Source organism: Talaromyces rugulosus, chromosome II, assembly GCF_013368755.1.
Source record: "Talaromyces rugulosus chromosome II, complete sequence".
Classification (NCBI taxonomy): Eukaryota; Fungi; Ascomycota; class Eurotiomycetes; order Eurotiales; family Trichocomaceae; genus Talaromyces; species Talaromyces rugulosus.
This window is the reverse complement of record NC_049562.1, coordinates 5109475-5134763: the sequence shown is the minus strand read 5'-3', so window position 1 is coordinate 5134763 and position 25289 is coordinate 5109475. Positions and strand designations below refer to the sequence as shown.

At 47.3% G+C, this 25289-nt stretch overlaps 10 protein-coding genes across 10 annotated transcripts; 3 read left to right on the top strand and 7 right to left on the bottom strand.

Moving 5' to 3' along the window:
• Positions 1-150: 150 nt before the first annotated feature.
• TRUGW13939_04233 (uncharacterized protein) lies at positions 151-1411 on the bottom strand (the record flags this gene model as incomplete). The annotated part of the gene is made up of 5 exons (XM_035487410.1): positions 151-177; positions 229-305; positions 356-1136; positions 1189-1307; positions 1369-1411. 5 exons carry the CDS (start codon positions 1409-1411, stop codon positions 151-153), a joined length of 1047 nt encoding a protein of 348 aa, XP_035343303.1.
• Positions 1412-2057: 646 nt separating this feature from the next.
• On the bottom strand, positions 2058-3969 carry TRUGW13939_04232 (uncharacterized protein; the record flags this gene model as incomplete). The annotated part of the gene is made up of 2 exons (XM_035487409.1): positions 2058-3421; positions 3549-3969. The coding sequence occupies 2 exons, from the start codon at positions 3967-3969 to the stop codon at positions 2058-2060; spliced, it is 1785 nt and encodes a 594-aa protein (XP_035343302.1).
• Positions 3970-5017: 1048 nt separating this feature from the next.
• Positions 5018-6888, top strand: TRUGW13939_04231 (uncharacterized protein; the record flags this gene model as incomplete). Its single annotated transcript, XM_035487408.1, has 3 exons — positions 5018-6065; positions 6129-6281; positions 6347-6888. The coding sequence occupies 3 exons, from the start codon at positions 5018-5020 to the stop codon at positions 6886-6888; spliced, it is 1743 nt and encodes a 580-aa protein (XP_035343301.1).
• A 36-nt stretch (positions 6889-6924) lies between these two features.
• TRUGW13939_04230 (uncharacterized protein) lies at positions 6925-7954 on the bottom strand (the record flags this gene model as incomplete). The annotated part of the gene is made up of 3 exons (XM_035487407.1): positions 6925-7516; positions 7574-7760; positions 7816-7954. 3 exons carry the CDS (start codon positions 7952-7954, stop codon positions 6925-6927), a joined length of 918 nt encoding a protein of 305 aa, XP_035343300.1.
• Positions 7955-8918: 964 nt separating this feature from the next.
• TRUGW13939_04229 (uncharacterized protein) lies at positions 8919-9947 on the bottom strand (the record flags this gene model as incomplete). Its single annotated transcript, XM_035487406.1, has 3 exons — positions 8919-9247; positions 9301-9712; positions 9774-9947. 3 exons carry the CDS (start codon positions 9945-9947, stop codon positions 8919-8921), a joined length of 915 nt encoding a protein of 304 aa, XP_035343299.1.
• A 368-nt stretch (positions 9948-10315) lies between these two features.
• TRUGW13939_04228 (uncharacterized protein) lies at positions 10316-12428 on the bottom strand (the record flags this gene model as incomplete). Its single annotated transcript, XM_035487405.1, has 2 exons — positions 10316-11830; positions 11913-12428. 2 exons carry the CDS (start codon positions 12426-12428, stop codon positions 10316-10318), a joined length of 2031 nt encoding a protein of 676 aa, XP_035343298.1.
• A 1896-nt stretch (positions 12429-14324) lies between these two features.
• TRUGW13939_04227 (uncharacterized protein) lies at positions 14325-14978 on the bottom strand (the record flags this gene model as incomplete). Its single annotated transcript, XM_035487404.1, has 1 exon — positions 14325-14978. The coding sequence occupies one exon, from the start codon at positions 14976-14978 to the stop codon at positions 14325-14327; it is 654 nt and encodes a 217-aa protein (XP_035343297.1).
• Positions 14979-15387: 409 nt separating this feature from the next.
• Positions 15388-15870, top strand: TRUGW13939_04226 (uncharacterized protein; the record flags this gene model as incomplete). The annotated part of the gene is made up of 1 exon (XM_035487403.1): positions 15388-15870. One exon carries the CDS (start codon positions 15388-15390, stop codon positions 15868-15870), a length of 483 nt encoding a protein of 160 aa, XP_035343296.1.
• Positions 15871-17277: 1407 nt separating this feature from the next.
• Positions 17278-21330, top strand: TRUGW13939_04225 (uncharacterized protein; the record flags this gene model as incomplete). Its single annotated transcript, XM_035487402.1, has 1 exon — positions 17278-21330. One exon carries the CDS (start codon positions 17278-17280, stop codon positions 21328-21330), a length of 4053 nt encoding a protein of 1350 aa, XP_035343295.1.
• A 1054-nt stretch (positions 21331-22384) lies between these two features.
• Positions 22385-24397, bottom strand: TRUGW13939_04224 (uncharacterized protein; the record flags this gene model as incomplete). Its single annotated transcript, XM_035487401.1, has 1 exon — positions 22385-24397. The coding sequence occupies one exon, from the start codon at positions 24395-24397 to the stop codon at positions 22385-22387; it is 2013 nt and encodes a 670-aa protein (XP_035343294.1).
• Between the last annotated feature and the right edge of the window lie 892 nt (positions 24398-25289).

Here is a 25289-nt window from a genome sequence, read left to right as displayed (position 1 = left end):
CCGAGCATATCTTCTTCTGGAAATTATCTGCTGTTCGGATTATACCTTTTTGTGAAAAAAATTCGGCAACTTGTTATCCAGGGACGAAAACTGTTTATCAAAGATCGTCATGATTGCTTCGGAGTATCAGAATATCCGCAACATCAATAATCAAGCCGCATAAGAGTTAATATAGTACTGTCCAGTCAGAAAAGTGCAGGCCCTCTGTCGGGTAGAAGCTGAACTTACCGTTAAACAAGACTCCTCTCCCGAATAGCCACCTCGCAGGTATACGTAAAGTACAAGGGCGGTTTCGTGAATAAAGCCTAGGGAAATTAGCTCCTGGTGGATCAGAAATTGTACTCGAACAACCCACAAGCCACGACTTTGGGGCTCAGTCGTCCTACGCTGAGAACTCTGCCCCAGTCCTTCCCATCAATTCTCACTTTTGCCCATCCAGCTTCTTCATCGCCGTTAGGCTCGGCACCTAGTCGCCGCATTCGTTCACTAGGAAGTTCGTCCATGTCCGTGTCTCCCATTTGGTTTGGGTCAAGTGGCGGGTTCACTAACCCGGTCCAGACGCTGGAAATCCGCAAAGAGTCAGTAGCGATGCCGAGTTTAAGTGAGCCATGCATATTGGCACTCATTTCGAGTTTGGGACCAAAAGCGGATGATGACAGTGGTCCTGCTCCATTCGATTTGCTGTTGCTCACAGCCAGCTTTGTGAAGCGGTCCGAGATTGCCTTTAATTGAGCCAAGCTCGGTAGGATAATGTGTACATCTGGCTCCCGGCAGTGAGGCTCGTGTAATCCCTCTACCGCGGATTGATGTAACAATCTTATCGGTATCTCTTGGGTGATAACTGTCTCGCGATCTCGGCCGCCCTCTCTCGGTGGCTGCATTAGACCGTCGCCGGTGTGATCCTCCGAGATATCATTATTAGAATCTAGTCCCAACGCATCGTTTCGTGGTTTCCATGAAGATGTGACAATGGTCAATACAAGAAGAGGGGTTCTTCCCCTCTTCGTTAATCGTAGTTGGGCAGATCTCGCGCCAACGGCGGATCGTAGAGCTCGAGATAGAGACCCGATGGGGACCTCGAGGTTAATTACCTCTACAGCCGATTCAAGAATGTAGCTCTCGTCGAAGATGGCTTCCTGTCCTCAATTGTAAGTGACAAAATGTCCACTTTCCTCGGGAATCACTCACGGCTGGTAGTGCCGCCCATACTTGCGTCCCTTGGTCCGGGATAATGGTGAATCGCACCGTGTCACTCTCGAGGCGTAACCAACATATTTTACCGAGCGACGTTAATGATGAGGTTAGTTCTGAAGATGGTTAGAGTCGGTGCGCTTTTATCTCTCCTCTCGGGTATGGAATGTTCCCTACTGGCAAAGACGGGGATATTTGATAGCTCCGTCCTAAACCGCATTGCGGCTCAAACATCTGGGGTTAACTAGGTGACCGTAAGCTTAGACGCACAGAACGGCATGAAAGATGAATTGCTCGCTGCTTGGTGTTGTTGTCTTGTGGCGCGTGGGGGAGTTGGAAACGCGTCGAAGATTGCCGGGCCCGCGTTAAGAGGTTAAAATCCATGACACTCTTGGCGCGATTTCTGGCAAAAAATGTCGCAATCTACTTGTTTTATTAAAGAACTTGCACATCTTGTATAATAACCCTAGGAATATAGCAAATTAATATTTTTAATTTATACATTTAAAGCTATTATTAAATATATTTTTTATTACGTATTACGTGTAAAAAAAATTACTTTAAAATAAGAAATTTAAGTCAATTTGTCAGAGTGCATGCATGCATGCAGTTGACTGCAAGTGGTATCTAGAAGCTCAGGAACGAGGAGACTAGACATCTAGAACATTCCAATGTCCTGGTCAATGTTGAATTGCTAAAGGCATGATTATTATTCTTAAATAGTACATATGGCCAATCTAAACAATCATTTTTTATTTGATTAAGAGGATTGTGTTAGGATCATGAGTAATTGAATATGAATAATTTTCAAGTCAAAGTCTTAACCCAGCCGTTAAATGCGATATTATAGAGCATCGAGTTTTGCATTACACCTCTCCAAACTTGAGAGCCCCAAGCTTGAAAGTATGATGTAGTAGGTGAATTTTGTGCCCTCTCATAGCCCATGGTCTAAGATACGTTCTTGTCTCTTTCGTTAATTGCTCGGGTCCTAATACCAACACCATTAGGTCTTCGTCAAGGCTTTGTTGCAAGGTATCGTCAATAGTTTTCTTTAGATGAGAATCGCAGTCATCATTGGCTAGAGTTAATACAGCGTAAAGGCTGATTTCTTCTTGTCTCATCTGCATTGGTTCAAATGGTAATACAGAATTCTGCGCAAGCCCATCATCAGTCTGGGGTATATTCACCCAGAGAAGTTGAATATTAGCAGATGGGTTGTGTCGACATATGTCGTGGTACACTGGGTACGCGAGGTAACCTGCCGGTCCACCACCAATGAGAAGTATCCGGGTTGTCTGATATCTAGCAATTACATGTAGCAGGCCCGATGTGATGTTATATTTTCCTTCGAACGACACTGACAGTATTTCATTTCGAGGTGCCGCACGTTTTGCAGCAAATTGCGCAACAAGTATTTCATCTTTATTCAGGACAAGGGGACCAGACGCAACTCCCATAGTTGACAATGATACGGAAAAGAACCTTGAAAAAGCGGCGAATACGGCCCATCTCGTTTGGATTGTCAATCTCAAAGTATATGGCGTCTCTATTGAACCGTTGTTTTCGCTATCGAGCTCGCTCGAATCGGACTTGACACCGGCAACATCATAGTATCGCTTTAGCCAGACGAACTGCTCGTGCAGAGCATCCTGAGATGCCTGAGTTTCAGGCGGCGGGGTCGTCACGAACGATTCAGAGCGAGTAACCCGTATTTCCGTTTTAGCTCCCGTAGCAATGATAGAGATCAGGAGAGTCTCCCAGAAGTATATTCTTAGAGCAGGTGCGTGATACACCATCAGGAGGACGAGTGAAATTCGTACAACTAGTCCAGTCCAGTCCATTAGGCGGCTCTTGCGGCGGCGTAATAGACTGTAAGTGCACACAACGCCAAGGTATATGAAGAACAAACCCCATAAAGGTATTCTCAAGACATCTAGTAACCGCTCAAACTGAAACCGCGACATTGTAACAAGAATGTGAACAATGTACAATGTGCAAGTAGCAATAGTCAAAAAACTATAATATCGATGGGGTTGCAATCGAGGCCACCAAAAACACCACGGCAAACAACCAATATTGGACCTCAACAAGGCCAATATAGGCATCTGTGAGGCGGCTACCATGCCGAATCTATTGGCAAGATGTAAAGCCTCGTTGTCGGGAAAAGCCAGGAAGTGTTTCTTTGGGATATCTAATATGTCTTGGCGCAGCCGTGAGAGCTGGAATGGTTCTGACATCAGTTGTCAGCTGATGAGACGATAAAAGGCGATGAAAAATAGCAAAAGGTAGTATACACGAAGGAATCAGGTAGCCTTAGAAAACCCTCGAAAGAGCCCAATTGAGAAGGATAAACCTACCATCGCTCTTGCCCACCACACAAAGTAGCATCAACCAGGAAAACCAAATCACTCCCAAAATCCACTCGTCTCGTTTTCCAAGACTTTTGCCGAACAGATAAATCTCATCTCCCATCCACCAACATAGCTTTTGCCACAAGGTAGCAACTGCGCTGCGGGTGACCCTATTTCTATTATTTTGCGGGGTTTCTACTGACGGCGCGGAGCTCTTGGTGCCTTTGTTGCTGATTTGTACAATGTGGGAACCTTGCCTCAGGTGGTAAATGTGCTGAAGAAATATGAGCAGTAGAACTGCCAAAACTGGCGCTATTGAGGTCCAGTGTCCGATAGCAGCGTACTGGGAGCAAACTTGGCGCTGGAGTTGCCGCTGCTCCTCAGAAACGTTGAATAAAAACCATCTTTTCTCTTTAGCGTTTGCCATGAGGGTAGATGCGATGTTCTATACAGTTGCGCAATAATATCAGCTGACACAAGAGCTTCAATTTTAGGAGACAGGGGAAGGTATATAAGGTTTTTCGCCCAACCGGAGAAACAATACCGGTTTGCCGGCGGCCCTCCGATTAATCTGCGGGCCGCTCTCAGCCGCACACCATAAAAAACTTAAAACTAAACAAGAGTTTTTAAAGATGGAAGTCTGTATGTATGCTCAAGAAAAACTGGGCCAAGTAGCTTGATAATTGTACTCTCGACATGGAATCGGATCTTTCTACCGCACTCTTATAGGGTTAGCGCCATAATTTATACTGTCCACTCCAGGAACCAGACATGGAACTTTTCAGAAAGAGTTTAATACATGTATGCTTAAGTGAACATTTGAATTTCAAAATATTTATATATTGGCAGATTAATTCGACGACATCAGAAGCGGTCCATGAATAACAACAAAGAATATTTGAGATAAAAAGCCAAGAACTGATTACTAGAAGATGTTACATGCGATATCACGTAAAAATCTAGAACTAGAAATAAAATTTAAATCATTTTTAAATCATTTTTCTAAAAAGAATTGGCGTTAATTCAATGCCGAGAATGCAAATGTAGTTGTCGTCTTGTGCCGCTCCTTCCTCAGATTACTACTTCCTTCCGATGACTTCACCATTGAATCTCGTTCTGCTTTTCCAACGTATCCGCAAGATTGTCACTATTCGAAATCGAAAGCCTTTTAGCTGTCTATCCTGTCGTGGCGGCCTTCATTGAAGGCCTTTTCCCTATGCGTGTGAAACAATGAGTGAGCTCGCTACCAAGCCCTTGCTATTGGATGGCTTCCTCTGCCTCGCTCGGGGCTAATGGAACACCGTGCTAACCTTCATGACGACTCCGATTAAGCAGACCGACGTTTCTACCAAAGAGTCTTGCTCATCGCCAGAGATTGACTGCCCAAGAGAGAAGTTTCTAGTCTTTGGATACAACAATCAAATATTGGAATGAGGCCATCTGGAACCCCTGCGATGATCGTTTAGAGAGCAAACATGCAGACCCTTCAGTACACAGTCGGTTTGATTTGCGCTATCCCGACTGAATCAGTCGTCGCGTGCGCGATGCTCGACGAGGAACACGCACCTCTAGAAGAACAGCCGCGAAACGACAACAATGCGTACACTCTGGGAAGCATCGGGCACCATAACGTGGTAATCGCCTGTCTACCCAAGGGCAAATACGGGATTGCGTCTGCCGCCAGTGTCGCCGCCGACATGCTCAACACATTCGAGTCCATCCGCTTCGGCCTCATGGTGGGCATCGCGGGCGGAGCGCCGCACGACGCAGTCGATCTTCGCCTGGGCGATGTAGTCGTTGGCGCTGCCCAAAAACTTCATGGAGGTGTAGTTGCCTACGACTTTGGAAGAGCGGTGCAAGATCAAGAGTTTGAGATTACGCGCTCACTCAACTCGCCACCAAAGTTATTGCTGACTGCCCTCTCGCAGTTGGAAACATACCACCAACTTAAAGGCATGGATCGGCTAAATGGGTTCTTGTCCCGAGTCACCGACAATCCGCGATTGAGGAAGCGATATGGACGACCGAGTGTAAAGGATGATCGCTTATACAATGCAGATTATGTTCATGCCCAGCAGGGTCTGCCATGCTCGGCAGAGTGCGACGATCGAGAATTACGGCAGAGAGAAGAAAGAGATGCTCTTCCAGGAGACAATTTTTCTGTGCACTACGGATTAATCGCTTCTGCTGACAGAGTTGTTCGAGACGCAAAACTGCGAGACAAACTACGGCAACAGCACGATGTTCTCTGTTTTGACATGGAAGCCGCTGGACTCATGGACAACTTCCCTTGCGTAGTCATTCGAGGAATTTGCGACTACTCTGACACTCACAAGGATGATATCTGGCAAGGTTACGCGGCGGCAACAGCGGCAGCTTACGCAAAGGAACTTTTGCACATAATATCACCGACAAAAGTCATGCACGAAACCACGGCAGCCATGATCCAGACCATGGGCAATAGATATCAGCACTCTATCTCGACGTCTCGTATACACGGCGCCGATGGTAGAAGAAAGAAAGGTATGGTATTCATTTATGACTTTACAAGATTTGCAAAAAACACTAATAATCTTCCTGTAACAGATGGTTTATCCGGAGATTACCCGGCAAGTTCTCGCAGCGGGTCCCAATATTCCAATCCAGTGTCCAGGCCAAGCTCAGCAACTTCTTTGAATTCAACTTCAAATTTTACAGCCTCACTGACAGTCGTTCCTGCGAGGCAAGACCTAGAAATCGGTATGTAGAAAGTATTGGTAGCAGTTCCAATGTGCTAGATGGTATTAATATTCTTCTATCATCAGTCCACCATATAAATACCGGCCAAGGCTTTCTGGACGACAAAACCAGAATTCCAGACCTTGCAGAAAGATTAACAAATGCAGAAAAGCATTTCTCTCAAGCACGTACGAAGCTACTCGAAAGTCGTTCCTCTGACATCCCAAGCCTCCTTCTCGTCTACAACGGCCTGATGAGAGTGGAATTGAACAAAACACTCATCAAAGCATATTCTTTGTCCGAGAAAAAATCGTCGTTGCGTCAAGCATTTTATTTCAACCAATTGGCTCTTGATAATGCTCGTCTTATGCCCCATCCCGAGACAGAAGTGCCTCGGATTCATATGCGGAGAGCCATCTTGGTAGGCAGAGAGACAGAGATTGATTGTCGCCAGCCACGGGTAGATCCTCGCTTGATCGACGAGTGGAGAACAAATGCACTGAATGTTCTGCATGATGCGCGTCATGAGATGGTCAGAGCTGGTACTTCTGAAGTAGACCGCAAACTCATTGCATGGGCAGATGGATGGATATCCCGTGTCATGCAGATTTCCGCTCCCATTAATTGAGACCCATTTTAATGAAACAAGATGTTGTACTTGATATTATAGCCCAGCAGAGCCGGTAGGCGCGTGAGAATACAGCTGTGTGTATGTTGTTAGACGTGCCGCTGGAATATGAACCTGGCTGACAGAGTCATCCGGTAAAATCTCACTTCTTGATCCAGGAAACGTCGATACTGTCGTAGGAGTGTATGATGTTGGCCAAGTACTTTCCGAGGTATGAGTTCTAGTATCCAGGGGGTATCGGTATTCATTACCAAATCCAGGATGCTGCGTTTGTACTGGCTTTCTCCATCTCCTTATTGCTCCAAAAATAACCCCTACCACTATTGCAAAGCCGACGATCGCAACCACAATGTATATAATATCGTTATGACTCAGTCCTGAGGAAGAAGACGAGCTTGCGCTTTCGGTAGGAGACGCCGGTGCAGAAGTATGTGATGTTATCGAGGCACCATTGCTAGTCGAGGGTGCTATAGACGCAGCGGTAGAAAGGGCGACAGAGACATCGACTGCGGATGTCACGGTCAAAGTCATGACGGCAGTGGTGCAGTTGAATTCCGACATGGGAGAATTTGTTCCAAAGGGGGAATTCCAGTACATGGTTGCGCAGTACGTGTTTTCGCCCTCTGTGCTAGAGACCGTTTTCTGTCAGTATTGTACATGCTGATGGAGAGAGAAAGAAGCTCACCATTTTTTTGTCGACAGATCCCCTTGACAGTTTCTGCCACATGCCGTGACATACGCTGTAGAGTCCAAACAGGCGGTAGGTGGAACCGCAAGGACAGGGATACCGCAATAGTGAATATTTCGTGACGTATCAGACAAACAGGAAGATTCCAGTCCGCAAGTGAGCGGAGAAGCTGTATAGCCCAGGTCTAGTTAGAACGTATACAATCCCCAAGAGAGACTGGAGGAGCCGGGTTATCATACCGGTGTCTCCATTGAAATATCCACACGTTGTGACCTCCCCAATCACTTGTCGCGCCCAGAAATCCAGTCGTTCCGCGACAAGGCGCGAATCCGGCGGTGCGGTGGTGGTTGATTCTGGCGCTGAGGTTGAATTCGCCATACTGCTGGTTTTCGATAGTGGGTTTTGAAAGGAGACATGAAGAAGAGATAAATGATCAACATAGATATCACCAAGAGCAAGCCTCGACCTCGTGTTTGTTCAGGGGAAAAGTAAAAAGTCACAGCAGACACGAGACGGCTGACAGGACGCGGCGCGAAGGCGAGTTCTACTATTGGAGAAGAGTAGAAACAATGCGGTATAGTTCTTACACCTCATGCATATACTTGGATGGTTCGGGTGTAGCTCAGATTAGGGTTTTGTGGTTTTGGCAAATGGGAGGGATGGATAAGCGATTAAGCCTACATGGGGTGCTTTAGCCTGGTTTTCAACTTGACGGGGTAAAATAAAAAGGATTTCTAGTCATCTGCGGCTGACCGTATCCTAGTAATTTGCATGGAAATTGTATCGGAAATAGACTAATAGTTCAAACCATCTTCTACAGCCCCCAAATATCAAGATAGCTACCCTAGTGGTGTTCACTATTTTCCGACACCTCCTTTGGATCTCTCCAACACTGGCGAGACAATGATAGCAGCTCCTACTCCAGAGCCATCCTCTGCAGAATGCAGACTGATAGGATTAGGGAGATCGTCAGTACAGTCACAAATCTCCCTTAGCGCCTAAGCATCTCTATCCCGGAAGTGCGAGTATTTGTTGAAAACAAAGCCGTGTACACTAACATGGCACGCCTTGTGACCCCTTTTCAGGCAAATAGTGGTAGTTCTGCACGAATACGGTTGGCTCCGAAGAAGCTGGTGGCGTTCATGGAAGAATGTCAATCAGATTTGTATTTCCTGATCTTCACATGCACGTACTGAATTACAACAGCGTGTAAAATAAGCATTGGTTATTGAAAAGGTGTGTGATTTTAGTAATCTTGACTCATTGTGAAGCAAATGATAAAACCTCGCTGAGGCTTCTGTCGCATATAAATATAGTATCAATCGGTATATGAAGTGGAAACTTATTCCCAGGCAGAAACATTCTTTTTAACAAACTCCTCCCAGGTAGTAGGCTGAGAGTCAACGAGCTTTAGGGTGGGTTCAAGGGATTCGCCCAGGTAGTAGCCAGGGTTCTCCACGAAAAGCTGGTTCTCGAGGTACTCGGTAGCAATAGCGGGAGGCAAAGAGGCCTTGTACTGCTCCGGACTGACCTTAGTAAAGACAGCCTTCTTGCCCGTAACCTTGGAAAAGATGTCCACAATTTCCTGAGGAGTGTAGTACTTGGCAGCGGCCAAAACCTGCTTATTCTTCAACTGGCCCGCATGCTTCAGTGCGACCTTCACAAAGAGACCTAGAGTGATAGTTAGCTGGGTTGTCCACAGAAATTAATAGAGTAAATCTTACCGGTATCTTGAGCGGCATCGAAGAGAGGGAACTTGGCCTCGTTACCAACAGGATAGAACAGCCGGTACGATCCATCGGCGGCGCGGGTAAGCATCTGGGTGAAGTTGCTCATGTAGTATCCAGGAAGAATGAAGCTGCATCCAACTCCAGAAGCCCGGATATACTTTTCGACATTGGCCTTGCTGTCAAAGTGAGGAACGTTGGCGAGGCGTCCGTTGGTCTGCTCCTTCACATGGTGGAGCGAAGAGAAAATAAGGTGAGAAACGCCCACGGCCTTGGAAACATCGGCGACATTCTTGCCCTGGGAGTATTCAACATCGGGGTTCATAGTCTCCCAGTAGTTTGTGACCAGGAAGACAGTGTGCGAACCCTTGAGGGCTGCGGTTAGGGAGTCGACGGAGTCTAGATTAGCCTAAGATGCAGATCCCAGTTAGTTTTTTTTGTATGTTTTTTAGGAAGAAGCTCAATCTTACCGTGGCAACCTCGACACCCTTCTTCGCAAGATCCTGAGCGGTCTTCTTGGTGGTATCGCGAGTAATACCGCGGATCTTGAACTCCTTGGAAAGCTCAGGATCGGCAAGGATGGCCTCGATGACGGAGCCACCCTGGTTGCCGGTAGCACCAAAGACAGTGATCAACTTGGACATTGCGGATATTTTAGTGGTAATTTTGGAAGATTGGGAAATTGTGTAAATAAATGATGGAAGGACATCGACGTATAGTTTATAACCTTTCCCCAGCACTGGGAAGAAGGGCAAATACCAACCCGATACAAGCTCGGGTAGCTATGGAGAGCAATGAATAAGCTTCGGCGTCAAAGTATAGGCCGACCCCCGTAATGATTAATCGAGCCTAAGCTGTGGGCCTACTAGAATTACTAAATATATCATGAGATCGTCACCGTCGACTATTAGTATTTGGGTTTGCCACATCGGCCTTGGCGCAAATTCCCGAGCCCCGAGGAGGGCCGCTGACATAAACACAGAATAGTGTTCTATATCAATCCTGATCATATTCACCACGTCCATGAAAATGTATCGACATCGAGTAAATCTCCACGCAATTCTTCCATAGGATTGATTGTAAGACCCGCACCGGCCAAGTCCAAGTCGTTTGCAACGGGTATAGTTCCTGTAGTTTCACGAATTGCAGCAGCCCGATTTCGAAGACGCTCCAACGGTCGCATCATCAACCCAAGTCGATTGCCCATCGGTCCATTCCATCGTTCATAAACCCGATCCACGGCCATCCACGCCCGGTCTGACAAAGGGGAGTTTGGGCGCATGCAGAGCTCTGACAAGACAAATGTAAACGCCTGCCACTGTACGTAGCCCTGGAACAGCCAACACCATTTCATGGTATTTTCGTGTGTTTCGAGTAGGTAAACAAATTCAAGTACCTCGATCGCGGTGAGAATAAGGAGGTTACATTGGTCGGGCCACAGGTCTGCTTTGAATTGGAATCCTTCGATGCTCATGAACGAGAAATGCGACACAAGCCACGAGCGCGCGAGAGCAATGCGACCCAGTGTTGCCGTCACCCACTGGATCGCGATTTCGAGGTCACAAAATTGGAGATATCGCTCGTCAAGGGACCGCCGGGACTCTTCTACCGTGCGGAGGCGCTTCTGAAACATCGTGGTGTGTCCGTCAGCATCAACTCCGACACTGTTGAATTGCATCAATTTACGATGCAATATGAGGATTTCACACCTGACCAAGGTCAAGGTCATCTCTGTAAAGCCAGTTCGTTCCGGTGGGGTCTCGACCATGTCAGGCGACAAATCGCCGTCATTGATATTCAACGGCAATCGAGTATCGTAGTCTCCTTCCCGAATTTGAGGGCTCGTGGCTTGAGAGTCGGATGATCGTACATCCAATAGATATATATACCACCACAGTCGTCGTCGCATCTCTGTCTCGAGCGGGCCTAACCCGAAGTGACTGCTGTCCCGATGCAGGCCCAGGCTCAAGGCTAGACGAGTCACCACAGCGATCATGGTCCAGACAAAGTGTGCATCTTGAGGATTACAGGCACAGCTCAAGAAAAGGACTGCTGCTTGTAACACAACCAGCTTGCGGGTATGAAGGAATCCTGCTCGCACTAGCGCTTGCTCGACTGCGAACCGATATTGTTTGGTCAAGGTGGTGTGGTCTGCCCCTAGCTGCGCAAGACATTCTTCTGGTGGCATGCTGTTGATTGCAGCGAAATAAATAGAAAATATCAAAGCCTCGGACTCCTTATCCAAATCCTCGGAGTTTGTGCTCGCTGTCTGGAGTAGATCTTTCAGCATTGGCTTATGGATGATCAAAATTATGGGTGCCACATTTTCTTCGAAGACATTGAAAAGTAGATGGCTGATGGTAGGCGGTGGATGATAATTACTGAGTGAATGGGCTATAGAATGGTAGCCAAATATAAAAGGACTTGACATTTCCGAGTGTGCTGCTGCTGAAATTGGCGAGGAATATTCTTCCTCGGACAATGTCGGTGATTCAGGCGAATCAAAAAGATCTCGAACTTCTTTAATCTTCCAATCCCAGCCATGGGAAGTAATTTAGTAAATCTGTTACACGTCTGCAATTGTGATATTATGGAAGGGCGAAATATACCTGCTCTGCGAGGTCCGTCAAAACCTGATGATTCACATAACGGCTCGTCCCAGTATTTCGATCCACGACGAGGCGTCCGAATTGGTCCTCCAGCGTACTAGATGTCGCTTTGTTCGTCTTAAAGTCATCTTCTCCCTCCTCTCTCGCCTGTTCATTTACTCCATCGCCCGGACAGTGCTTGACCAGCCCTGAGCGCACAGGCGAGCCGTCATCATTGTCCCGTTCTGGGGCATCTTCAGCAATGCCCTTGCTGCCGAGTTTCTCGACTTGCTGTTCTAGCAGTCTCAATCTGGAAACCAATTCGGCCTTGTTCGATGATGTTTTGGGTGTTTTCCGAAGCTTGCGACCAGGTGGTGGAAACTTACACTCAACACCAAGCCGCACGCAGTTTTCACACGGAAATACCTTATTACACCGCACCTTTCTGCGACTACAATCGTAACAGCTCCGTTGGAGCAATGTTGAACCTCCTTCCCGCGAGAGAGGGATATTCGTATTGATCGTATCTTGAGCCATGTGGAAACGAGGGTGCAAGTTGGCGTTTCTTCGCGTCGTTCCCGCTGCGATGCGGGCCTGGCGTCTTAGTCATTAAGCTTTTTCATCCCCGCTTTTTCCCTGTTTAATTTTACTACGTACTCCACTAAAGTTACAACGATCTATATAGTACATTCTAAAATTTAGTTATATTTCTATTATTTTACAATAGGAGTTGCGGTGTGAATAGGAAAAACTGACGGTCACAGAAATCCTCAAAGCCGCTTCAATGTTCGCTTCATTTCCATCGGTTTTGCTTAAAATGCCTTGTGAAAATATAAACTCTCATTCAGATTCTGACCCGGAGAGGATACCATGTAGAATGGGACAACTTCACCTTCATATCTTACTGCGCTGGGTATCTGATACATAGATGTCAGTGGGAAAGGGTAATATTTTTACCGCATATCATTTGGTTGATTGTAGAAGAATGTAGTTTTATGACCACCTTCGTGCCTTTTCTCATGAAGGATGAACGGCTATCTATGCACATGTTCCATCTTGATTCCCGGTCAAACTGCACCCAAATAGTCCGAGCATTTCTGCCATTCAGTCTCTTCGGGGTCTCTAGTATACCCACGGGAATAGGCGGTAATGAACCCGGGATTTGATGTCAGTCCAATTTTTTCCGTACTAAAAGGTAGAATTGTTAGCATTCACTCAATAACGACGCTACAGGAAAGTGGAGGATGTAAACATTACCCTATCGGTGCAGTACTGGTCGAGAACTGGCACTCCGCGAGTAGCAAAATCGTAAAAGAAGAAAGAAAATGTGAAGAGACCCCAGGCCCAACCTCCACTTGTCAGGGCAAATGCTCCGCGCCACAATGTGTAGGCACCATAATTGATATTTGTCGCAAGGGAAAAGAGACCGCCGCCGTATGGCTTTCCCTTGTTGGCAGGGTTCTTCTTGAATTTCTGTCGCTGTAGCTCGGAGAGTAGCTCCGTCACAATTCCAATGGTGTAGGCAGTGGCCCCAACGGCGACCACTGGGGAGGAGAGGACACCCAACCAGGTATCAGAGCCGGGGGCCTGTGAAGTGGGAGACCAAATTGCGAACAGGATGTTGGTTGAGTTGAAGAGAGTATTAAAGAGTGCTATTCCAAAACCCGATTGCGGGGAAAGCTCTTGCTCGGAGATAAGTGCCATGTGGATGGCTTGCTTGAGGCCACTTCCGAGCGCCATAATCACAAGAAGCTGGTAGTAGGGGTTCAACCGACCGTTGGCTGCATCCATGACAGGTACAGGTGTTCCATGGAGAAAGGAGACAATCCGAGTTCCCAGTCCACGATGGAGGAAGGCAAGTTGCCAAAATGCATCCGTCAAACGAAGCCCAACAAAGATTGACTTTCCAATGGGAGAAGGAGCCTTGACGCGAGACAGGTTGTCGTGGAGTTTCTTATTGCTCGTCATAGCGAGAGGACGAGGTCGAAGCTTCAAGAACGTAGTGATTTTTGAAACTGCTCTGCTGCTGGGACTTCGCCTGGGGTTCTCTCCGTACGAAGGAGCACACTTTCAAAAACCGATAAACAGGGCGGTATAAAGAAAAAAAAGGCTATCTAGAGATACATGTATATATATAAATTATGGGATGGTGAAGTCAGATATCTAGGCATGCACATTTTCTGCATTATTTATGAATGAATGACGATTAATAATGATGGGGTCCTCGGGATTGACATCAAGACCGAGCACCGACCAATTTGTAATGCTAGTTCAAATGATAAATCACAGGATATAATGAATAGGGCGTTTCAAAGAGCGAAAGCGAACTTGTCCTATCTTAATGAACATTCAAAGTTATCTGAAAGCACCAGAATGAACTAACTTATAGATCATTTCGTAGGACTACAAAAGTATTTTAAGTACACGATTGAATCAAAGCTTCTTAGGGGCTGCAGACTTCGCACCCAGACCGACGATGACTGAAGGACGAGATTTCAGAGACTCCAGCCATCGATAAACATTGTGAAAGTCCTTCTCCAAATCTATGTCGCCCTCTGCAACCCACGGAATAATTTCAAACCAGGAAACAAACACCAAGTCTGCATAGCTGCATTTGTCATCGACCAGGTAACTCCGGCCCTCGAGGAATCCGTTCAACACACCCGACACACGACGGATCTCGTTGACGTATCGGTCGATAGCGGTCTGGACGCGTTCTTTGTGGAAACGCTTGAACCACACAGCCTGGCCAAAGTACGGGCCTTGGCCTGATGTTTGGAAATGGAGCCATTGTTTCGCGTGGTAGAAATTGGCAGTGCCAGGCTCGAAACTGATCTGCCGCTTCTGGTCGTATTTGTCGACCAGGTATTCAATAATAGCTCCAGACTCCCATAGAGCGACCCCAGTATTGGGATCCTCAATTGCGGGAACACGCCCGTTGGGATTGATTTTTTCATAGGCGGGCTGTTTCATTTCGGGAAATTCGAGAAGTTTGATCTCGTATGGGATTTGCAGTTCTTCAAGAACCATGACCACCTTTTTAGGGTTGGCGCCGGTGTGGTGGCCATACAGAATAATCGACTGCATGATTGGGTGTGCTCCGTTGAACGGAGGAATGCTTCAATGTTGTAGTTGCCAAGTTAGAGATTGGAAAGTAGAGTAGCTTTTCTATGGTATTAAATCCCGGTTAAATAGAACACATCTTGATAGAATTCCATCAAATCACCCTTTTGCCCTCGAAGACCTCGCGACAATTGATTACGCAAGGGAGCGAAGCTGACATGAGAACTTTAAGATCATTCGAGAACCAGGGTACGATTTAAAGTTGCCCAGTCACATCTTCGGAACCATAAGGCGCGAGCTTTGTCATCGCTCGCTGCTCGGGCGTGACATTTTGCGCCGAAAATCAATGATTGTACTACTTAAATAGCTCGGGATCGCCGGTTTGGGATTCCTCCTTGCAGATTATTTCCAACCCACACCAATACGTAACAGCATGGCTACACACAATATTGCTTTTACTGCTCCGATCAACCCGACTGGAGCCAGCCCAATTCTCAATGGAGATCAAGTTTGGGCTGGCTTGCTCCTCAAAATCCGATCTGCGGAGACATTTGTCCCCATGGCCATCAAGTCAACCACTGTGGTCTCCGAAACCACTGACCCGTCAAGCGGAAACCCAGTCACCGTTCGCGATGTTATTTTCGTCGAAAACAATCGCAAAGTGACAGAGACCGTCACCGCCTACAAGCCTTCAAGGGTCGTCTTTGTCCAACCCGATGGAAGCATAATCACCAATGTGGTTAGCGAGGGCGCAGACGGAGAGTTGTACATGACGTACACATTCGAATGGAGACATCCCGGTGCCTCCTCCACGGAGCTAGAAGCATTTTTACACAAGGAGAAGCAGATGATGAAGCTAGCTGTGGAGGGAACCATTACTGTGTTGCGGCAGTTGGTGAAAGATGGGAAGATTTGAACATGCCGAAATATGTGATGCCAAGTACTTTTCGTAGCCGTGCTATATCTGAAGAATCATCACTGCATACATGGTTAATTTCTCATGTCTGGCCTTTGGGGCCTTTCCGTCAGGGTCCATTGTCTATTTAGATAGCTCCAAATGCTCATTATCAGCACTCGAAACACAGTTTATACACCCACACATATCTGTCCCTGGACATTGAGAGTTCTTAAAAATTCTCGTGTATGTAATTGTATGCATTTGCGAGGCGATTGATTTAATCGATCGAGGTATACCATACTGATTGATATGGCGGTTGAAATTGCTAGTGATGATGTCATGTCGCAGTCGAAAAAACCAAAAGGTTGTTTTTTATTTCACATCAAAGTGTCCACATCAATTGCACAAATTCTACCCAATGACTATTTATCGAAGATATGACACAGCAGTGACGCACCGCGACAGTTGTCTTTTTTCACGTTCCAGTCGATAGACATAGTCATGGGATGAATTGGCTGCAGTCCCATGGTTCTTGGCCGAGAGAAGGTTGTCCACGCGTGTTCACGCGTCTTTCGCATCTACCGGCGCTGAGGCTATGTCTCGTTTCGACGAAATAGCATTGAGAAAAAAAAAGACTGAATGTCGAGATAATATCTGGAAGCAAAGTGGAGAGAGAGAGAGAGAGAGAGAGAGAGAGAGAGATCGCCGGGATAACGCAAGGGCCCGGCTGCGACGCGTGAGACGCGCGCGACAAGGGGAGCGCCGCCAATGGAAACCGCCGAGCCTGGACAATCAGACATCCACATCCATCTTCCATCTTCCCACCACGCTTCTTATTCTTTTTTTATTCTTATAGCAGCAGAAAGCCATCACCAGCGTGCCGTGGATCGGCTTGTGAACTCTTATCAACTCCTGTCAACTGGAATCTCGCCTCCGCCCCGAAACCAGACGCTCTCATCTCACCTGCAGCTTACAGCGGTCATCCTCCAACTAACCAACACCTCGCGCTGATCGTTAACCTTGCCAGCACATCTGCATCGTTGCTGTGCATACCCATCACCGCTGCCCACCGCCTTGCAGAGTGCTGGCCCTTCTCTGTCCGCCGTGCAGCCCTTGCCTGCCCACGCAGACTTTAAGCGATCCTGCCACCTGCACGATCTCGGGCCGTTTTTTTCTTCCATTGTGCCAGCCAGCCTTCGTCGATCGATTTCTTCTTATCCCTCTCTCGCCGCTTAGAAGGTGTCTCAATACTTGTGCTTCACGTTGTGGATATCGTAAATTTTTCACTTAATCAGTTCAGCATGCTCGACTGTGGGAGTTTCCGATTGACGTATCCCGCACAGAGGCATCGGTTGCCGAAGATAGCTTATCCACATCACTGAGCAGTCTCGAAAGCTGTTTGCTATTCAACAATTGTGACGTTGGATGACCGCCATGGCCGACGCTCTATCTTACTCCGTCGCTTCGTTCCGCATTCCTCCGCCGCCGCCTCCCCAAACCCCTCTACGATCGCCGAAACGCAGACAGCAGCTTTCTACAGATGAGCAAGATCCGCTTCTTGCCGGGCTTTCCCCCGAGGCCATTCTCGATGCCCTCGCTTCTATCAATGCCGTCCCGAAACATGAACCACGAGCAAAAGACATCTTGGTAAGGAGCATGTCTCAGGTATCTCCTGATGACAGGGTAATCGGGGCTCGAGCAGCATTAGCCGCACAAAAGTTGAAAACCTGGCTACGAGAACTTTCAGCATGGCAATGGCCGACGGGGAAAGACATGCACCGGGGGAAGGGCTTCTTACCCCCTACGGCGGATCCTTCGAGAGATGGTCAGGTGTTTTGTGGGAGTCTTTCGGCGCAAACGGTTACACAATACGAAACATATATCGAGGAAATCAAGAGTCGTATCGACAACCTTAGGATCGAGGAGCTGAAGGAACACATTATAAACGTCCACGTGCCTGGTCGCTCCAGGCCGTCATCGGCAAACAGTGCTATGAGCTCCATTTCAGCACCCCCGTTCACTTATACACAGCTTAGCGATTTTGCCACGGTTATTACCGCCACCATTCTTCGAGCCCTCCCTACTCTATCACGGCTAAATCGACTTTTGAGCACCTGGACAGTCCGATTACTGGTTTCAAGACAAATTCCGGGTCTGTTGGAGTCTATCGAAGCGGCACGAAAACTTCTTGACGTTGCGCTTTCTACACTACATACGATTGGTCACAATGACGATTTTTCCACCAGCACTGTTCATGCGAAAAAGGAGGAACTAAAGCAGTACATATCCACAGCTGGTTTGAGAATGGACACCATCCTTGACGCCTTGGAGACCTGTGAAGACTCCTTGCCAGATTCATGGATTGACCAGATGGATGCGCTTGAGGCAGACTTTGTCACTTGGGCTCAGCGAGCACAACAGATAGCATTCGAGCGAGAATGGAAACGTTCCGAAGCCCGTGAAGAACACCACTCCTCAAAGGAAGCAGAGGCGCCCGCATTAGAAAATGTAGGTCCATTTTCCGAGAACTCAGGAGACAATGAACCAAAGCCTGTCTCCCCAGGGAGCAGTCTCCAAAACAATCTAGTTAACATGCCAACGGAAACTTCTGCCACAATCCCCAAAGATGCGGAGCCAACTAACGACGATACCCTTCCTGCACCAAACGATCCACGTGTTCCGTCGGAATCTACTACGGGACCTACAGTGGAAAATACGTCTGGGATAAGCCAAACTCACAGCCAGACACAACTAGATTCGTATGTTACCACCGATGATACCTCAGTACAGTCCCTGTCCACCATCACACCAGATACATGTGTCAACGCAATTCCTACGCCTAACATCGACGGTCCAACCCCTTGCGAGGACACTCCAAGTGACACTCCTTTTAAAGACCAACTCTTTCAGAACTCCGAAGTCAGCGCTCAACCCGAGTGCTCGGTCAATGATACAAGCGTTAGCGAGGCGCAATCAAAACCAGCCCCTTCGACTGGTGCAACGAGTGGTGATATCATTACAGATCTTAATACCAGTGAAGAAGAAGACATTAAACAGGCTACTCAACCTCCATCCCCCGGTACTCCTGGTATCCACCTCCCTTCTCCGAGCAAACCAGACAGCCCCCCGCTTTCTAGTTCGGAATCTCATCCTGTCGAAGTCCCTATCAATGTCGACCCTGAAGCAATAAATTTAGCCCCGGAAAAGGACTCTGATATACCATCGGATCCTGTTATATCTGGAAGAGAAAAAGGATTAAACACCATATATGAAGTTCCTCTAGAACCACAAGACTCACCTTCAATCCAACATGCAGATATTTATAATATCTCGGATACAGAAGGAGATAAAAGTGTCGCTAGTGAAGACACCACCACATTCATTGAGACGGACATACCAACGCCAGACTCACCAGTTGATACGTCTACGCCGCAACATCTACAATCGAGCAGCCCACACCCTATTATAGCCGTATCAAAGGCTACTGGAGAGGTTGCGGAAGAGGGTACTGAGGGTAGTCATGATGGTAACAACTCAAGATTGTCAGCCAATATCGACGATACGTCTAGTCCATCACTTGTGGAGTCGGATTCAGAGCGCGGATTGCCCCTGGATAGAGACGAGCCAATCCAGTCAATCGAATATCCCTATGAGGGCCAGCTATTGGATAACAATACATTCCATAATCAGCATAATCACTTTACTCCGACTAAATCGCCTTCTGTTGCAGTCGAAACACCGGATTTAACGATACTCTCCTCGCCTGGCGTTGTTAGTAACGACAGTGACCGTACCCTTCGTGATAGGTTCTCGCCCAAGTTAGATGACTCCCTTTTACAGAAACTGCAGATATTCAAACACAATGATAACGCGAGCCTTCCTTTGCAACGCTTCATCAATGATGAAACGGACACCAGCTTTTCTGTTGTTGAGGGCAGTTATCGACAAAACAACTTTTCGACCCCAAGGAGGTCATCTGACAGCCTAGGATCCTTGCAAAAGAACGCTAATCTCACCTCTTCCCGCAAGGATAGCGAATCGCCGCCACCTGATGCACTTCCTCGGCGAGCTGTACGAGGGCCTAGCTCTAGCCTGATGCGGGGAACGATATCTTCTCTGAACAAGGCTGTTGGTAACACTCCGAGACATGAATCCGATTCAATCAGTGCAGACATGGGTAGCAATCGACTACATCCACGATACAGAGCCGTGTCTACTAAAGACATCGACCCAGATTCGGTTTCGTTGAATCGAAAGGCGTCGAACAACTCGTTACTTAGTGCGCCTAGTGCTTTTGTACACAGCAAACCAAGTATGGAAAGCATCGGGTCTTACGCTTCCAGTACCGAATATGCAGAAAGGCGTAGAAAGTATTCTTTCTCCGATGGCGGCTCGTTCGCTATGAGGCCAGTCAATGAAGCCGACGATGAGCTGCAAGAAAAGATTCATTCCATCCTCACCGGTATACCTGGTCAAATCCGCCTCAGCAATAACCCGGCAAGCGACTTCGATCAACGTTCGGTTGTTTCCTCCGTTTCAACATCAATCAGAAACCAGTTTGGTTCAAGATCTCCCTTTTCAACACCTAGTCGAGTGAGCACTCCTACTCCCTCGGGGACCTTTACTCCAACCTCTCGCCCTAAACGGACAACATCTTATAAGACCGAGGACAAGACCGTGAGAGTTTACCATCTGCACCACCGTGGAAAAGCACAACCGACGAAACTGTTTGTACGCACTGTTGGTGAGGATGGCGAACGGGTTATGGTACGTGTCGGCGGTGGCTGGGCCGATTTGCGCGAATATCTTCGTGAATACGTTATTCACCATAGCCGCCAAACACCCTCGAAGAGTCAAGTCGAGGTTAAAGGTCTTCCTATCTCGACATCTCCAGGTTCCACCGCGACACTCTCCGCTGACAATACGCCGAGCGTCCCACGCCCTTCTTCAGTCATCAGTAACAGGCCAGGCTCATCCCTTTCGGTTCGCAAAACAAGGCGTCCTTCGAAACCCGCTGCCGACCTTCCCGCACTTACCGCTGAAAATATCGATATCGCCGGAGAAGAGCTAACATTTCCATCCTTTCCTTCGGCGCGACGCGGCTCCGCCTCATCCATCAACTCAGTCAGCATGTCTTCTATTCTCGGTGATGGCTCGAGCGTCTACTCCCCGCATCCCGGGTCTGCGAGAACTCCTCATACTCAGTCATCTACGCCTCTTGGCCTTGCTGGCCCTAAGCCACGGACCAGACATGTGTCAATGACACCCGAGAGTGAAGCCTGGATGGAAAATGTCATCGGCCAGGCGCGGCGAACATCGTCCAGTGTCAAACCGATACAGAAACCTACAGACCCTCGTATTGATCGTGAGCTGCATAATTCCTCAAAAATGAGTGTGCGCAGTGTCAGTGATATTGGCTCTATCGGCCGTAACAAGCGTGTCTTGTTGAAAGGTCTCGGCGCTCATGAGCAATCATGATAGCTCTACCAGTCATTTCTTGCCGTTTCTCCCGCCACCCTTCTTTTCTATTTGGTAAAATTTGCGATGTGCTTTACCATTTCCTCATTTCGACATCGCTATAAATTTCCATTTTTTCCCCCTAATTTCAATACTCATCATATCCGGCGTTTGTCCCAGATACCCCATTTTTTATAACTTATTGATATCTTTTTCACATCTTGAATTCGTGTTATATACAACTTGCATTTGCATTTGCATTCATATTAGGAAGCATGGAACCGGCACTGGACAGAAAGAAGCGAGCATAGCGGAGATGAACAGTAAATTACAGGCATCCTGTTCGTCTCTTTTGAAATGGCGCTTTTGGTTTTGGATTTATTGTTGTTATTTGTTCTTGTTATCATTACCATTTTCCTATCCGGGTTTTCTTGTTGGATTTGATTTTTGTATACCCTGGATTCTAGTTTCATGCATTTTTTTCGAATACAAACATTCCTTTTCAGGTGATTTTCATTCGTTGTCATTGATTGATGTACATAATACTGAACGGCTAGAATATTGTTCAACATTGAATATTATTACGTCCAATTCTGCCTTTCAACTAGTGTAACTAAATATTGTGGCAAGTCATTTGAAATATGAGAAATGAAACAAATATAAATAGTTCGTCATAAGGAAACTGAAGCAAGAGAGAGAGAGAGAAAAGAGTCCTCCATTGCTGGTAAATCCTTGCATATCCTTCTAACAAAGGTTCTATTCGGTAAAAATGCAGACAAGAAATGCATCAATCAATACGCTATACCATCCATGATCCACATAAATTGATATAGATCCGCAAAAATAATGGCTCCGTACCCAATATGCCGAGAACTTCTTTTCTTTTCATAAGAAAAGAAAGGAAGAGAAGAGTAAAAAAGCAGAAGCGCATAGATATGTGTACACAAAACAAATTATCGTGAGGAATGAGTTGCGTCGTGAGTCATCAATACGGCCGTTTCAGAGGGAATAACTAAGATGCAAAAAAACAACAACAAAAAAGACAATATAGAAAACAAATAATTTTTTTCGAGCGTCATTCATCTAATTCGTCACTGTCCCATTCGTCCTCTTGGTCATTTTGAACGAGTTCTAGAAAGCGTTGTAAGCCCTCTTGCCGCACTGGTTGAAAGGCTCCTCCGGCATTGTTACGGCGAACTTGCAAGCCTGCTGCAGCACGATGATGTGGAGGACGAGGGAATGCTTCGCGGGCTCCTGCCCGATCCCTGATTTGAGCCATGGCAAGGGCTTGGGCTTGACGCTCGGCTGCTGCAGCTCTACCCGCGGCGTCGAGACCGCGAAGGTCGATATCTTGGTTGTTTCCATGAGGGTGAACAGCAGCGGGCATCACTCGAGGGGGCACGGGGGCTGGCGGTGGAGGTCGGCGACGAGGGCGACCATCGTCTAGATCGCTATCGCTGTCACTGTCCTCGGAGCCAAATTCCCATGCGGGAGGATCGTCTTCAATATCAGGGTCATCGGAGATCTCCCCGTTTTCACTCGCATCGTCAAAGTCCACTAGGTTTGCCGGGATCTGATGAAGCGCGGCTGCACCAACCGGGTCAACGCCGTCACCACCTTCAAGCTCCCAGAGTCTGTTGAAACAACTACTGTCTAGCGTGTTGAAGTGCTGATATGGGTTGTCTTCGGAAAGCCATGCGGAACAAAGATAACAGAAATGGGTATTGCACTGGAAGCAAATCATGTGGTTGCAGCCCATTTGCTTTTGGCATGGTGTCTTGCATGTCGGGCATTGTCTCGTGTACAGTTGCATGTACTCCTCCGTAGCCTTCTCTTCTGCCGTAAGCTCGGCCTCACGTCGTGGCGAGCACCTTTCTAGTTCTCCATGCCACCCCTTCTTACAAACGCAGCAAAATGCGTAGTCGCAGTCTTCACAGATTGAAACTCGATCAGCCATAGGAGGTAATTGGGACTCTTCGCCCATAGGGTCAAACTCCATAATATTGTCATCATCTTCTGAATCACTCAAGTCATCCACCATGGGATCCTTAGGCTTCGGATGCTTCTTAGAGCGGGCAGCTCCTTGACACCATTTCCGGGGGCAATAAACAGTGGTCTTATCTGATTCTAATCGCTTCTTGCGTTTCAAGAAAACGTACCTTGAAACCATCTCTTGCTCCAAAGGAATCTGAAGAAGCTCGCTTGGGTTAATAGACCTGTCGTGTTTTCTTTTCTTTTTCATCTTGGGAACTATCGCAGCATCTCGTATCCCCTGGGCAGGAGCAGGATTTAACCCTTTGCCACAATCCGGAGCCATGCATCTAACACTGTCCACGTCTCCTTCAGTTATGCAGCTGTTGTAGAATCCCTGTAGGCAAGGGATGCAAAAAACATGTGAACAGAGTAGCATGCGATGGCAATTAGCGCCTTTCTTCGGCTCCAGACAAACGCCGCATTCAAAAGTTTCACGTTCAAATTTTTCTCTCTTTGTTTTTATGTCGAAGTCCAGGAGCGCAATTTTCAACCCGCGATGAAGCTTGACAGGCTCGTCTCGATTTTTGGCGATTCCAAAGGCGCTCTCTGTCATTTGTTGTATATGGTCGATATATGTATAAACGATCATGTCCTTCCCGCATTCTTCCCATAGGCGTTTCCCGTCATCTTTGAGTTTGGCTATCTGTGCCGGCGGAAGCCACTGCGGGCTGGTGGCGATATTGAAAATCGCGGGTTTTTCGGAGGGATAGCCAAGTGGGAGTTCTATGTCCAATGTCAAGGGCGGTAAATGTGATAGTTGATGTACGTCATGTATGTTCTGAGCAGCTCTCTGCGCATGCTCGCCGAGTGCTTCTCCATCCACTCCAGCATCATTTGTATCCAACGAGGTCGGCGGGGTCATGGGAGCTTGGAAGTTCTCGGGCCCTTGCTCGAACTTCACTAGCAGCGGATCGGACGGCGTGATGGGTATATCTAAAGTGGCTCGGAAAGGATATCGTTCGTCGATTTTGATTTCTGGAAAGATGGCGGAGATGGAGGACAGCTCCATTGAGCGATCCTCCTCCTCCTCGAGGATGGAGTCCGTGATTGCCATCGCCGGCGACTAGGAGTGGTTAATAGATAGTATTCGCCGAGAGTGAGTTGGGATAAAATTTCGTTGTGATCTCTATATCATGGGTAGATCTGCATTTCGATAGTGAAATGCCAACGCGACATCGTAAAAGGGCGAACCGGAAAAGCGTAGTCGGATAATAATATGCTCGGATTTGATACTCTCGTGGTGATCACTTCAATTTTGCAACCCCTAGCAAATTTCCGAACCTGTGGTAAGCGAAAAAAACCGGAAGTGGCGACGGAAAAAAAAAGGTGTAGAGCGGTAGACGGACAATTCACGAGTTGGGGAGGTACTGAGCCTTTATGTCGGTAAACGTGGCCTTGATGAACAAGACTCAACTGTGCTGGCCGTAATGAAAATAATAATGGTACAAATTTTGTTGGCCACCGAAAAGGGTAAGATGAGGAGGAGAGCGGCGGACAGTAAGCCTTCATGATTTGTTGATAGAGACGCTGCTAGCCAACAAAGATCTCCGCCGAAATGGGGTAAGAGACGGCAGCAGACACACGACTGATCAAAAAAATGCAAAATTATTATTAAAACATCCGGTTTCGCGATGGGCACCAACGTCCGTTGCCTGCATCCCAAAATGCCCCGCTGGTTGGGCGAGCAGTCGAGCAATCGCCTTTGCTGCCAAGTCCTTATCGCATGCCCCTCGCACGTGACATCCCACCACGCTAGTCCGCTCCGGGGCGTACATCTGTAAGTGGTTTAGCGTTTTCTTTTTTGGATAGACATGTTGTGATTACTACTAATTGAGCATATGGTGTTGAGTTTATTATTTCACAGGTTACATCTATTTATGTATGTGCAACATACCATACAGTTGACTGATAACCACTGTAGTACATAATAACGTAATCACCTAAAT